Source organism: Stegodyphus dumicola, chromosome 8, assembly GCF_044657685.1.
Source record: "Stegodyphus dumicola isolate Sdum_Otavi_A_Nest chromosome 8, ASM4465768v1".
NCBI classification, from domain to species: Eukaryota; Metazoa; Arthropoda; class Arachnida; order Araneae; family Eresidae; genus Stegodyphus; species Stegodyphus dumicola.
In genome coordinates, this window is record NC_140775.1 from 30,157,968 (window position 1) to 30,172,943 (window position 14,976).

At 31.5% G+C, this 14,976-nt stretch overlaps 1 protein-coding gene across 1 annotated transcript; it reads right to left on the reverse strand.

Moving 5' to 3' along the window:
- Positions 1-926: 926 nt before the first annotated feature.
- Positions 927-9,626, reverse strand: LOC118187525 (uncharacterized). The gene is made up of 3 exons (XM_035357766.2): positions 9,318-9,626; positions 4,719-4,774; positions 927-1,229 (listed from the first exon to the last, which is right to left on the reverse strand). Exons 1-3 carry the CDS (start codon positions 9,592-9,594, stop codon positions 1,095-1,097), a joined length of 468 nt encoding a protein of 155 aa, XP_035213657.1. The 5' UTR covers positions 9,595-9,626; the 3' UTR covers positions 927-1,094.
- Positions 9,627-14,976: the final 5,350 nt, after the last annotated feature.

Genomic DNA, 14,976 nt, shown 5'->3' on the forward strand with positions numbered 1-14,976 from the left:
ACTTTAAATATTAATTTCAAGGTTATTTTCCGTCACCCCCTTTTACTCATAACAACGGGAACAACCGCCGCGGAAAAAAGATCGATTCGCTTAATTTTTTTCCCCCTTCACTTCCGTTTATAATATTTCGATTCTGTACTAAATCAAAATTACGAAGTATAACTTTTTATTATCCGTATGACTTAGATGCTCTTTCGTGTAATGATATGTAAATTACAAATTTGCATATTTTGATTAATATATTACTAATCCGTTTAATTAATTTTGGCGGGAATAACAATGCTAATTATTAAAATATAACTTTAAGCAATGATATTCTGTTTTCGAAGAAGATCAGACTAAAAGTGAATTATTTTTCCAAATTTTAATAATCATATTTGAAGCATAGGGGTTGTCTCAACCAAATCAGCTTTCAACTGCACGTGAAGAAATTTCACAACGAGCACTAATGAAGTTTGACTTGAACTACAGCTTCAAATGAAATGGAGAAATGAAATCCTGTGCGGCAATGACGACACGTGTTACGATCGCAAAATAGGGCGCCTGCCAACGATCTTAAAGGTCCTATTTTAAAGTACTATCACATCAGTATTTGTTTTGAAGATTTCTGTGCTCCAGCTTCCTGGACCTACACATTATGATCTATCGTGTGAACTGGCTTTTATTCCTACGCTTGGAAACGAGTTTCATTACTTTACTCTATAAAATGACGTGTGAATGTGCTAAAGTTCTTCTTCCAGTTTCAAAGTACGTAATGAGATTTAATAAATATTAATTTTTTAAAAAATATTTGATATCATTTTTATAGAAGCAAATGGATAAAAATATGAGACACACACACAAAAAAGTGGACTGCATTTACTTCTGAACATCTGTAATTGTATTGCTGTGTATTGTGTACATAAAATAATTTGAAGAAATACTAGTTTGTAAAAGTTTGCAGCGTTTAATAAAAGTAAGTTATTATTTAATTATATACAAGCATTTTAAAACTATCTTCAGTGCGTTACACAACATGCTACACATTATACTTTCTGCTTTCAATTCACGTATTACGCGTTATTTATCTCAAATTAAGGATTCCTAGAAGTCGTCTATTCATACGTTGTTGCTTCATTTATCGCTGGACATTCTGCGTTCATGAACATGCTCATTTCCTGCATGCATTCTACTGCTAGCTCCTCTTGTACGTTGCAACGGGCTTTCATCATATCATTCCATCTGCAAACCTAAACCAGAACAAATAAAAAAAGTAACAAAATTTAACAAAAAAATTCTCCAAAAAGAAAATCTGAAGAGATTCCAAAAGAAAATCTGAAAGGTTTCAGATTTTAAATTATGTCCAAAGGGGCACTTTTTTAACATTTTGTGTGTTACCGTTATTTATTATATATCATGCTCTTTGCACTTAAAGCATAAAATTCAGTTCAAGAGCAATATCACAAAATAATTTTAAAATGAGCATATCTTTAGAATTTCCGATACACAGTCTCGGGCGCTGGAGATAAAAAATTTTTTTTTTTTTTTTCCTGTACAATGTTACCAATGCTCGCTTTGAAATCATTAAGTTTGTTAATGGAAAATTAGTTAAAGTTTTACAAAATATGAAATCGGTAATAAAATAAATTCCAAATTTCAAATTTGGGCTTCCAGTTGCCCATATTCGCAGAAGGATTACGTTATTCAAAATTGGATGGCTCTAGGTACCGTTGTTTTATCATAATGCGAGAAACATACATACATTTATGCAGATGCTTCATTACTTAATTTCTTTAAATTTAATGCAGGGCGATAATATTTGAGGGCAACAATTTGAAAAGTGAAGCAACGCAAATTGCCAAAACGAAATTCATACTCCCTCTGGACAAATTGCCCCTCTGGACTGAAAAGGAATATTCCGTTGTATTTAGGCATAAACTTCAGTGAAAAGGCTCATCACACATTTTGTTAAAGAGTGTCTCAAATTGGGCTGTATCTACTCCTTGGGCGGATATTGCCCACTTTAAATTTTACAGAGCAAAGACATCAAGGGTTATAAAAGGAAGTTTTTAGGTTTAGAAAGGAAAAAAGATTTATTAGAATAAGATTTATTGTAATAAATATTGTTACTTTTCTTACTATAAGATTAGATATAATTCATGCAACCTCTTCAACATATTACCTAAAGGTAGCATCGTGCTTTGCTTTCTTCTCCTATATAGCATACAAATTTAAAGACAAGAGATCTTAATAATGTATTATAACTTCTGACAAAAGTTTTAAAAAATTAAAAAGAAATTGTTAAGTTATTAAACGTCATGATTTCATACTTCTGTTGAAACACTTTAATTTCATAAGCTATTAGCTTTTGATTAAGATTATCTGTTCTGCAAATAAATGTTAGAATAGTCTTCTTTCTATTGTGATACTAATAATAATGCTATTGTTACATTATGTCTGCACAATTTTAATCACAAAGAAGTTAATACTTATGTTAATTTTTTTTGTATTGGTAATATTTTGCAAATAAATAAAAAAAATTAAATCTGTCACAACATGCTACACATTATAATAATTTATAAATAGATAATAAATAATTTATAAATAGATTAATTCACACAAAACGTGTATGCACATAAGATAAAGAATATGTAAAATATAATCTTAACTTTCCTGTAATAACGCTATAAGTCTATTATTTAATTTGGCTATTTCCATTTCTATCCTAAAAATATCTGAAGTGGACAATACATGATTTTCTTGTACTATTAATTACACAAAGTCTTATTAATATTAAGCTTTTTATTTAATTTAAATTTAAACGAAACATACCGCCTGTGCTTGCCAACCAAACTCCGCCTCTTGCGGCTATTTAAAATAACATAAGTTGAATTTACAATCTGAAAGTATCGTAGCGGGGCACTATATAAATTTAGCCTGATTAATCTGACTCAAAACGTTAACCGCGCGTTTTAACGTCGGCCAGCAAAATGGCTAATGCTGAAAGTTGCTCAAAACTAGGCGGTAAATAAATAACTGCAATGGCAACTGTCACAAGCTTTGTATGTATAATTTTCAAAATCCTCTTCTCAAATTCTCTGCAATCTTATACTAGTGAGGGCTAAAGGAAAAGAGAAGTTATGGTAAAGGTTAAAATCCTAAAATTTAAACATAAAATCATAAAGCTTAAACATAATCCTAAAATCTACACATAATAATTTAATCTTTTTTGCGTAACATCTGTACATACGGACGTAATAAAGGATTTTTATTTCCCAAAATGGATTTTGAAGTGAATTAAGTGAATTCAGAAGAGAGTTTATCATGGCATCTGTACGTACGGACGTACGTATGTATGTCTGTATCTCGCCTAATTCGAAAACGAGTAGCCTCGAAACGTTGAAATTTTGTGCATGGGACTGCTATAACATGCAGTTGTGCGCCTTCCGTTTTGGTTGCAATCCGGTCGTACCAAACGTATATATGTATACATATATACTCACTCTGCTACCCGGCTCGGGGAGCTCAGTTTTTTTTTTATATGTTGGTGAAATGTGGATTTCTTGCCTTAAAAGTGATTGAATTACTTTTTCTTATGTTCCGGATAACGTTTGTATGCCTTTAGTTAATCTACATGCAAGAATTGCAGAATTATCAACAATTTAAAAGTTATTTCAGTGCTACTAAGCCTAATGTAGCCGCCATTTGTGTACATTTGAAACTCTTTAATAGAATAATAAATTAAGTCAGTTTCCGCACCTTCAGTGTTTTTTGCCGATTGAGACGAAAAACAAACTTTCAGTTTTGTGCACCGAAAAATCTGTCTTCGAGCCCGCTGGTCGGATTGCTTGCTTTGGCTTAGAAAATCTAATTTTAATTGTAAAAATTGTTTTTTAAAACTGTTTTAACTGTATTTATTGTTTTATGTTTTTTCTGTACTTTAAAATTTTTAATGCAGATGTTTTCAGTTTTTATGGTTTTTTTGCTTTGCCGCGAAGTGAGAACTGAATTAATTGAATGAGAAGTATATCTCTAATGAAATTCGAGGAAAAAAGATTAAATGAAATGCAGCAAAGAATGTAAATAATTTAATAGGCCGTACAAGAAAGTCATGTGGTGGCCACATCAGATTTTTTTTGTTTGTGCTTGAGGCTACTTTTTCCTTATTTACTGAGCTTTTATTCTGTTATTGTTTGAAAGTATATTTTATCGATTCAATAATCATATTACCTTTTTAGTATAAATATTTATTCAAATTCTATGATTCATTTATCATAAGAGCATCACACATTAGTTAACCTTTTATTACATCTCTTAGCCATGAATTATACGGCAACCTTCAGAAAAGCTAAGTGTAGTTTGTTACATTTCTTCATTTCATTTATTTGATATTTTATAAGCAATTAAATAAAATATTTGTATTGTAAAATTTAATTCACCATTTCAGAGGCTTTTATTTTTTATTCCTTTTACTTTGCACTAGAAGCAAGATTGTTTACCAAAATGTTTTAATTACTTTAATTATTAGCTTATGATTTTGTTGAATTTTTCTTTTGAGATTGAAATTTTGTCTAATGAAGGACAAATATGACAGTCGAACTAAGCAATAATATGGAAGAATGTTAAAATTTAGATTGTTTATAAAATATCGCAATCATAAACCAACAGGTATAAAAATTTATTTTATACTGGCGTACTCGTTTTTGTATACGAGGGGAAAAAACTGCAAAATTTCTTACTTCGTGATCTTCATCGGGACAGTTTTCTGGACCTCCTTCTCCCCTCTCGTGCATAGCTATCAATGAAAAGTATACTATTAAATTATCTTTATTTTTGCAGAAAAAAACTTCAAATTATCTTTTAAATTACTTTCTATTAAGCTAATTCCTTATGACTTATGAATTTTGAAATTATAAATGGTGCAACAATGTATATAAAATGGCTAATGATACAGGATTTTTCCATTTTTAAAATGAATCGATTAGTTGAGGTAATTCATTGAATATTTTGATTTTTAAATTTTTAAATTTCATAAAACTTTCTCTTAATCCTATAAGCCTTTCACTGAAATTTTATTAAAGTGCATCAGTTCACTACTCAGAAGTGCATTAAATTACGACACTTTCAGTCAGAGTTATTCTATTGAAACATTACACAATTTTTTAAATGATATAAAATTTAATAAATTATACATCATTTTAAAAATAATTTCGTATGGAATTCATAATTTATTTTTCTTTTAAAATGACAACATTATTTCAGTAACAAAGAAAGACTTATAAAATGTACAATTAGGTAACTAATGAGAATTTGAAACTGCTTTCTCAAGCCATTATAGCACTTTCTGATGTCTATATTTTGTTTATAATGTAATTATTATTATTTGCTTTAAATTTTTCCTGAATTGAAAACTCTACAGTGCAAACTCATTTCCTTTTACTTTATCGTTCAAATCATGTTTTACGCAAACAACGTAATTATGGATGCTAAAATTATTGCACTGCATGAATGAAGAATCCTTCATTCATGCAGTGCAATGTTTAATTGATTTGTTTTAAATGTTTAATCGTGTTTAATTGATTATATTGCTGTTGAATTAATATAAATTCTGGCACTCATAATTCGACAACTAGTGAATGTATTCATAACATCACTTTAATCAGAAATCTGGAAAATCGCCACGAAAAGAGAAAGCCAATGAATCTAGAAACAAAAGAAGCAACTACGCTACTACGTATTTAACATTTTTAGGTAGCCTGTAAATCAGACGCTCAATAAAAATGTTTTAGAGCTCATAAACCTGTAAAAAAAACCTTTTATTAATAAAAGACAGGGGCTTAAACGGCCATCCTGCAAGATGGACTATGGATTAATGACGCAAGGTTATCTGTATTGACGAAACAAAATTTTGACATTCAATGAAAAAGATGCTGACATATTGACGGTTTTAAACTATGTTGCATTACATCATCTGCAAAATTTTCTACTGTAGTTATTATACTTTATTTTATTTCACGTAGTGTGGGTCGACATCATATTGCAGAAGCAAAACTTAATGCAGCCTAATATATTTCAAGTGCTGGAAAAAGAATTACTTCTTTTAACTTGTGGGGTTTATTTAATTTATTTAACAGTTATTTTACTTTCAATCAGCTTTCCTGTCGAAATTGCTTTCAATTCAAACTTTCTTTCTAAAATGCAAATTGACTAAGGCTTGTATTCAAATGAAGTAGAAAGAAGTTAGTATTTAAGGAAAGGTTTTACAAGGTGAAATCAAAGCATATTATGCCAACTTGAAGGCCACGTTGATATCTTTGATTCTCTAGTGATAAGATTTCTGTGGCTTTGAATCATTCTTGTCATTAAGCTTGTTTCCGCCCACTTTTGAGGCCACCTTGCGCGATAGTTAAACTTTGAAGCCGTTAGCCGTACTTAACTTGATTAATTTTAAAGTTTTTCTTTACCTTTTGAGTTAAGCCAAAATTTTGGTTTTTGTAACCAAGAGTTAGTGCCGACAGTTAAAACTTTATTTGAGGTAATAAAAAGTTCTCTACACCCTTCTCCGGACTTAAAAGGTTTGGTGATTATTCATCTGTTAATCTTCAACGTCGAGTGCATTTTATGATAGCCAAGAAAGTATGACGTTACACTGTCCTCCGAATATTAAATAGAACTATATCACAGGAAACTGAAAGAATGTATATTCAAGGCTAGGACTTTAAAATGTTATTTTCTTCAATATATTGAATGAACTTAGCTCTAAAAAAAAAAAAAAAAAAACCTTGTAAATTCAATATATACTATATTGCAACAGGTGTTCGAAGTAGCTCCACACTAGTAATCGAAGTGCGATGTTCTGAATTTGTAAACATGTTACATAAATATAAATTCATATGATTTATTTATAATTTAATTGCAAATAAAAACAGTTAATACTAAAGCAGTTTTTTATTGTTACGCTTCAGATAAAAAAAAAGATATATTCTCATAGGAACAAAATTGTTTTTGGAAAAGAAATTTAAAGAATTAAAAATTAGCATTAATACACGCTCCGAAAAATTTCAGCTATAACATTTTCCCGTTTAAATTAAATTTCGATTTAATTGAACGTGAAATTAATGTATATGAAAATTTTATGTAAAATGCACGATTAAAGCTCTTTGATTGGAGAGAAATAATGCAATCTGTGCTAAGTACGTGTGTTGTGACTTATCTCATTAATATGAAAGTAACATCAGAACAAGCCCACGAAATTCATTGTGGCAACGGGTGCAAGATTGCGCTTGTCACTGGCAACGGCTTGAGCACCACGCGGGTGACAGTACCATTTTGTTCAGTTCTGCCCCCCAATTTTTGATGGAGTGGGTCGGATCTGGGTCACCCACTCGTCTTCCCCTACCATCAACCTCTCGACAGGACTTTCGGCTCTCCGAATATTTGTAGTGATCCCATGCCGCACAGACCCTCGGTACGGCAGTCAGAGTCACTAACCACTATACCGTTTGGGTGGCGATAAATGTGTAACACAGGGTGTTAGATATATGTTTTAGTAATTAGAATATTACAGTATTCGTTAAATTTATAGCTGGATATATTATAAATTCATTTCTTTTAATTTACGTCAGTTGATTGTGAAATACAAAACTTTAAATTCCAAAGACATGATTTATTGTTTATGAAATTGCTCAGTTTGCTAAACTGCAATAGATTGATAAATTTAAAAAATAAATCAAACCTTGTATTTGGGTTTCTTCTGAAAAGCTATGAGTACCGCTGCGAGGAAACTAAACTAAATGATTTATGTTATGAGTGGCAACACTACTTATCAAAACGCCTCGGTATTAAATGCCTAGTATAAGGCAACAATCTTGGAGTTGCTCATCTAATGATGTACTTTATGACAAAACTAAAATAAATATTTAAATTTTTCAGAACTGAGTTCATTGCTTAAGCATTTTCAAAATAATTACAGATTAGTAAATTTTGAAATCTAAACTATAGGTCTTATGTTTTGTTGAACGACATTACATTGAGAACTGAACAATTTCAATATTACAGGAGAACTAAATTGATCAAATGTTTTGCATAACGGCAATACTCGACAATCTGCTTAGATCATAGAATAACATAACATAATGGTTTAAAAATTTTGAGACTAAGGCCAAAAGATTATAGATTAAAAGATAATAAAGTTGATGCTTATTATGGCATAAAAATTCATAATGTATTATTAGTTTTCATAGGGCAGTTTTGTAATATTTTTAATGGCAAATTTTGCTTATTATTTGCGAAAGACCTTTCCTGAATTGCCTGTGTGTTTCCTTTCGAAAGGTAATAAATGTAACCAGTTTATCTTTATAACCGATAAGCCTTCGTGAAAATCAAATTTCATGCTTAAAGAAAAAGGAATTTTAAATTAACGAATTTTTTTAAATTAAAGAATAAATTATCATCAAAAAGTTAAACATTTCTAACTAAATTAATAACTAATATTCTTTAATTTTGTTTTATAATTATTTTCGCGCAAAAATGTCTTCATTTTATCTGAAAAGAAACTCATATGATTATTTAAACACGGAACATGAAAACGTTCAAAGAATTGTTAGCTACTGAACAAGCATTAAATGTTTCTCATTCTCTCTTCATTTTAAATTTTTGAATGAGAATTTCTTAAAATTATGTTTTTCTTAGTTTTCGGTCGCAATTGGCTAATTTTAATCACGAACAAGCTTAAATCGGCAAATTTAAAATTTTGTAAAATTTTAAAACTTTATAGCGCATAAATTAGTAATTATTTTAGATATAGATTTAGTAAGATAAAAAATATAGATGTTAAAATATTACATATAGATATTATATATTATAATACATACATAAACATTTAAAATGTTTCAAACGTTACTTCTTTCGATAGTATGTTCCTTTTCAGAACCTCGATTTATGAAATAATTTTGAAATAAACTTTACTTTTAAAGTAAAAGAAGACTATAAATGAATAAATGAAAAATATTAAGTGAAAAACTTAATTTCCCAAGGCAGTGTATTGACTAGAAAATCAATAATTGTAATGAAATTAAAGACATCAACTTAATCTTAATTTTCCGACTAGAGAGAATTTCCGACTAGAGAGGCAGTGTATTGACTAGAAAATCAATAATTGTAATGAAATTAAAGACATCAACTTAATCTTAATTTTCCGACTAGAGAGAATTTTAAAAGAAATCAGATGACTTATTTCTTCGCCGTAAGAATAACCTAAATTATATCATTTCTTAAAATAATGTTAAGCTTTATAATTCAATAAATTCAAATTTTTATAATTCATGAAACATTCTTACCATGCATTTCCTCTCGCATAGCTCTACTAAAGTTTTTGCATGCCGGGGGCATGAGACATTCTCCTGGTCCTCCTGGTCCTCCTGGCCCACCTGGTCCTTCTGGTCCACCAGGGGGACCTTCAGGTCCACAGGGTCCACCATGACCACCTCCTGGTGGGCCACCTCGTGGAGGGCCTCGTGGTGGTGGTCCACGATGTCCAGGAGGAGGCCCATGCCGTCTTTGAGACACTGCCATGCTGAAGAGGCATCCAAACAACAGAAATCTTAAGGACATCATAATGAAACGTAACTGTAAACGAAATGAAAGAGTCTTCAGTGTACCATGACTTTTATATGTTTTCACTATGTGCTATGATTAAACATTTAACAATACATGAGCAATAATTTAAAAAAAATCTAATAGTTTTGCTTTGTTATGAACATGAACTTCCTTTTATAAAGGTATGCTAACTATATGTCATGCATCTTGACAATGGCAGTTTTCTCCTTAATACACAAAAAACTTTGTGCCGTGATTTAAAATTTGTTCAGCTGTTCCTAATGAGAATACCGTATTAAGGAAAATCATGCTGCCGCTTTATGCGTTTTGCGCTTTTTTCTTTTATGAAATATATGGCAAAATAGGAAATACAATTTTGATAACTGTTTTCTCATATTTTCCATATTTGCTAGTATTGGTGAATAGAAGATTTAGAGTAATGGAGAATAGAACTGGTCTAAGATCTTATGTTGAATAATTCGGATCTTGCATTATCTTATCATTTCCTCATCAGTTAGTGTTGCTAATGAAGTGATTAAATTTAGGCTGGAATCATGAATTATATTAATATTAGGTAAGACAATTTGGGATATCTAAAGTATCTATCTAAAGTATGTATCTTTAAATAATAAAATGTTATCTATCTTTCTCTCTCTCTCTCTCTCTATATATATATATATATCAAGCAAGGTAGTAATTACAATACTGAATGACCAATTTGGTCTAGAAAACATCTTGCGCAATATGCTGCAAAATAAGTAAATTAGAAATTGTAGTAACCTCGCCTAAAAGTTACTAGGAGCTGTTGCTCCAAAAAGTTCAACACGTTTTAAAAAAATTAATACATATGAAAATCAAACCATTTAACATGTAAAACATTAAAAAACAAAATCAGATAAAAAAAAGTAAGCGAAAAATGGTAAATTAGCCTAACTCGACTTCCAAACTGGCTTTTTAAGGGAAATTTTATTTGTTTGAACGTCGAATCAAGCTAACCCCATTACGCGTTTCGCCGAAACAGACAATTGAAACTTTTTCGCTACAAAATTTTTTAATTTAGACAAAGTGTCTTGGAAAATTTTTTAATAGTCTAAATTCTCTGTTCCAATTTCCCGACGCGTCCGCACAAAATGACACATTAAGGTGTTAAAATATGTAAAAACTATTCCGATACATCTTAAATCTAGACTAAAATAAAAATAAATATCTAAATCAAAATAAAAATGAAAACAAAAATAAATAGCGGTCTGCTATTAGTCCTAGATATACAAAAACATACGGGCTGTGCCTGCAAGCTTAAAGATTTATAATTTTATATATTTTAGAAATCTGTAATGAAAATCTGTAATTAAAATAAAATTAAAAGAAAATTAAGATGAAAACCAACAAAGTGGGTCTTGCTAAAACCAAGAAAAAGTTGTAACAAAAGAAACAAAAAACTGACCTGTGGCGATGCAGATCGTTAAATATATATATATATATATATATATATATATATATAATATAAATATAATAACAGTTACAATTATAATATGTATAATTTATATATTTAAATTTGTTAACGTGACGTTATTTAAATAAGTAATTGTAACATAAAAATATTTATGCAAAAACAATTTTAATGAAAATTGTTATTTCAGATCCGATTTCAAGATCCGGCAAACTGTAGGTATGATTTTTTTAAATCCATAACTTGAACACGCCGTAATTTACTTAGACTGGCTTCCGCAAAGGTATCTTTCATTCTCTTGCATAGAAAAATAGTTTTCCATATTAAGCTGTGTTCTATTGAATCAACACACGCCATAGATAACACAACATTCCAATAGGAATCTGATTTTAAAACGAACTGGCAACCACGTTTAAAATGTTACCACTGTCACTAATTTTCTGTTTAGTATACTCTGACAATTAATCACGGCTAAATGCATCCTTCAAGAGAGTAAATTTGGGGAAAAAATTATCTTCTCAGTTCGAGCTCATTTCTGCTTGAACGGATATATTAACAAAGATAACTGCCATTTTTGATATAAAAATAATCAAAACAAAATCCACGAGAAGCCCTTGCATTCGCAAAAGGTAGCTTTCGTCGGATATCTCGGTTTTTCTTTCAGTCAATTGATTAAAAAATTAGATTTTAAAATTTATTTTCTTAAACTTTAATTATGTATTTTTTATTTGTGTTTATGTGTAACATTCCTAGAAATATCTTATAAGTTGATCACGTGACCTTTCATTTTTTGCAATTGTCAGCTCAAATAATTAATTTTTACTTCCTTATACAAAGTAAAGGTAGAACTGCAATCGCGAAAAATTTCGGATCATATTTCAACGGAAATATTCTTTTTGACCATTCCCTAATCCATATGGATGATTTTTTCCCTGTCGTCAGAAAAAAAAAAAAAGACTGTTTGCAAAACAAATTTTAAAATAGATACAAAATGGATTTTTCGTGACGTCTGTACTTACGTACGTATGTATGCATGTACGTATGTGTATGTATCTCGCAGAACACAGAAAATTCGGTTCAAATTTCGTATATGGGACTGCTATAACACCTAGTGGTATACCTCCTTCTTCATTGCAATCGGCAATATTAAGCGTATATATATGCGTTATTAAAAATAAATAGATATACACGTTTGGTACTACCTATATAGATAGATAGATACTATATACTATGGGAGTTAGCGTCTTTCGTTAGCGCTGTAGGTCGACAATTTGTCGCTCCGTCTTCCAAGTCCTTTTCAGCGGATTACTTCAGTCCACACTGCCAAAAGTAACATCAACGGAAGTGCATTACGTAAGGAACATAACAATACCAAATTTTTGATGCTGTGATCATTAGTTCCTGTTTAATTAATTTTTTCAAATATTCGTAATATCTACCATTCACCGCGGACTTTCATCAGAGCTTAGAAGCCCTTGCTTTCTCGACGTCTAAGTGTCTTACATCAATATACGCACGACATCCTGAGGAATAATTTGGTGCAAGTTTCAAGTGAATCGGTCGATTAGTTAATTAATTACGAGCAAAAGTATGGTTTGCAAACGTTGCAAGCACACTGAATCGTGAGTCATCGCATACCTCAGCGACCGTTGACGACGATTAACAAAAGAAAGCTCCCCTTCCCCAGAGCAACAAAGGAAACTGAGAGTTTTTACTTATCTTCATAACCCTGCTAATTACAATCGTATCTTAATAGTACCAGGACGGAAGTTATTTTCATCGCCTGAATGACACAAGATTCTAAATTTCAAGTTAATTGGACAATTAGTTGAATTTTTACAACTTTTCGCCTAATTTTCGGACTTAGCGACTGTTAACCAAAGAAAGTTGCCTCCCTCGGCAATACAAGGTACTTGAAGATTTTAATTAATTCAATTACTCAACTAATTAGCATCGTACCTTCACAGAGCCATGTCTAAAGTCGATCTCATCGTTTGCGCGACACAAGTTAAAAAAAAAAATTTTAAGAAAATCGGTCATTTATATAGTTTTTTTTTTTTTTAAACTATTTTTAACGAATTTGTGCACTTCAACTAAGTGCCTCATTAATTAGTGCCTGGAGTTTTCTTCGGGTTTTAGTGTTGGGCTTGTGTTGTGCCAGTGTTTCAGCTTTGTGCGATCAACAACAACGCTAATTGGATTCCAATACACAGTGTGTTTCTTCAGCTTACTTGTGTGTTTCCAACTTCTTGTGTGTTCCTTACTGTATTACCATTATACTTAGAAGCACAAAAGAACAGATGAAGTTTTGTGGCCAAGGTATGCGACTATTTACATACATTTAATTACGCTGTCAGCTAGTTTTAATTATCTCAATTTTACCCAGAATCTTGAAATTTCTTCTCAAATTGCCTTAATAGTGATTATGCTTACTTTCATTCAAATTTTAAATCTATGTGTTTATATTACACCTAAGTATTTTTGACAATATAGTTCTTTTGCTGACAACTTTAATTGGTTTATTAGGACACAACTCATCTATCCAGTATTATTAGCTTTATTTCATTACCTTACCATTTATTAAATCATTATAAGAATTTTTTTTATGTAATAATTAGCTTTGTAACTTTTCAGTATAGCAAATTGAATTCCCATAAGCTAGTTCTTGCATAGTTGAAATTACGATCTGACTGGTCCTTGTGTAATTAGCGTTAAGTTTTGCAATTTAGTCTTTTGTATAGCCTACCTGTTTCTGCATAAATAGTGTTTATTTTGATCGGATTACCGGTACAAACGCCATTTTCAAGGATTATGCATACAAATGTAATGTCTAAACCATTGCATTAATTGGCTAACTAATTGTACGAAAATGTGTGTCCTCAATATCAAAGGCCAGGATTTACTGAAACCATTAGCAATTATAATAGTAAGCAATACTTCCTAATTGACTGTATTCTGGTTAATCTCACCATATCTGATTCTTATATATGAATTAATCCATTCCTTGTCCTTCATATTTGATTTATACCGTATCCAGATTATTATTGATTGTTCTTATCGTTATATGATTGATTTAATCTGTATAGCTACATTTAATTGATTGCCCGCAATTTATTGTTCTTCCCTGTATTCCTGTTTCATACCATTCAAACACCCGCAATCGATGAGCACACAACTTACCACATACATTAATCATCTGTAAATCTTTAGTGACTGTCAACTAGTGACTCTGTGACTTAGTGACTTCCAACTATATAACAACTCCTCAGTGTCTGCCATCGTCTCTGTGACTTTGCGAATTAGTGACTACCAACTATATAGCACTTCAACTGGGACTCTTCAGCAAATGCGCGTGCAATAGTGCGTGCGAAACTCTAGTGACTCGACCTCTCAAGCAATTTCCTAGTGTGCTTACCACATTTAGGGACTCTAAGCTTGGTCCTTGCAGCGCACAGTGCAACGGTGCTCCTTCACAAAATGCCAAATACAGATACCTCATACTACGTCAGCAAACTCAATTTGGACGCAATCCTAGACTCCACCTCTCTCTCTCACGAAGATAAAATTTATGCCCTGCACGAGGAGTGCCTCGAAATCTGTACATCTAAACGAACCGGCCGGCACTTACTGCCAACCAACTTAAGAGAAACTTTAGTGCGGTTCCTGCAAGCGCTCAAGACCTTAGCCCTAAGCGGCCCCAATCTAAAGACAACAAAAGATTGCGCGACCAACATGGACCACGTCCCTTCTCCACCAAGGAATACTACGGACTTTGAATTGGCTAGCACCAACCATAACAGCAGGCTCCAACCAGCCTGTCACCCAACCTACGCTCAGGCTCTGACCCACGCATTTCAACCCCCGCCTACTCTGCTCATCTACCCACAAGAACAAGCCACGAGCAATACACTACGACATAAACTCGCAGAAGAATTTCCCCTTTCGCAGAT

Excerpts from the sequence above, each read along its gene's own strand:
- LOC118187525 (XM_035357766.2), bottom strand. The coding sequence starts at position 9,594 with ATGATGTCCTTAAGATTTCTGTTGTTTGGATGCCTCTTCAGCATGGCA. Across the intron at positions 4,775-9,317 it reads TATGCGAGAGGAAATGCATG|CTATGCACGAGAGGGGAGAA; the intron begins GTAAGAATGTTT and ends TTTCATTGATAG. Across the intron at positions 1,230-4,718 it reads GTCCCGATGAAGATCACGAA|GTTTGCAGATGGAATGATAT; the intron begins GTAAGAAATTTT and ends GTTCTGGTTTAG.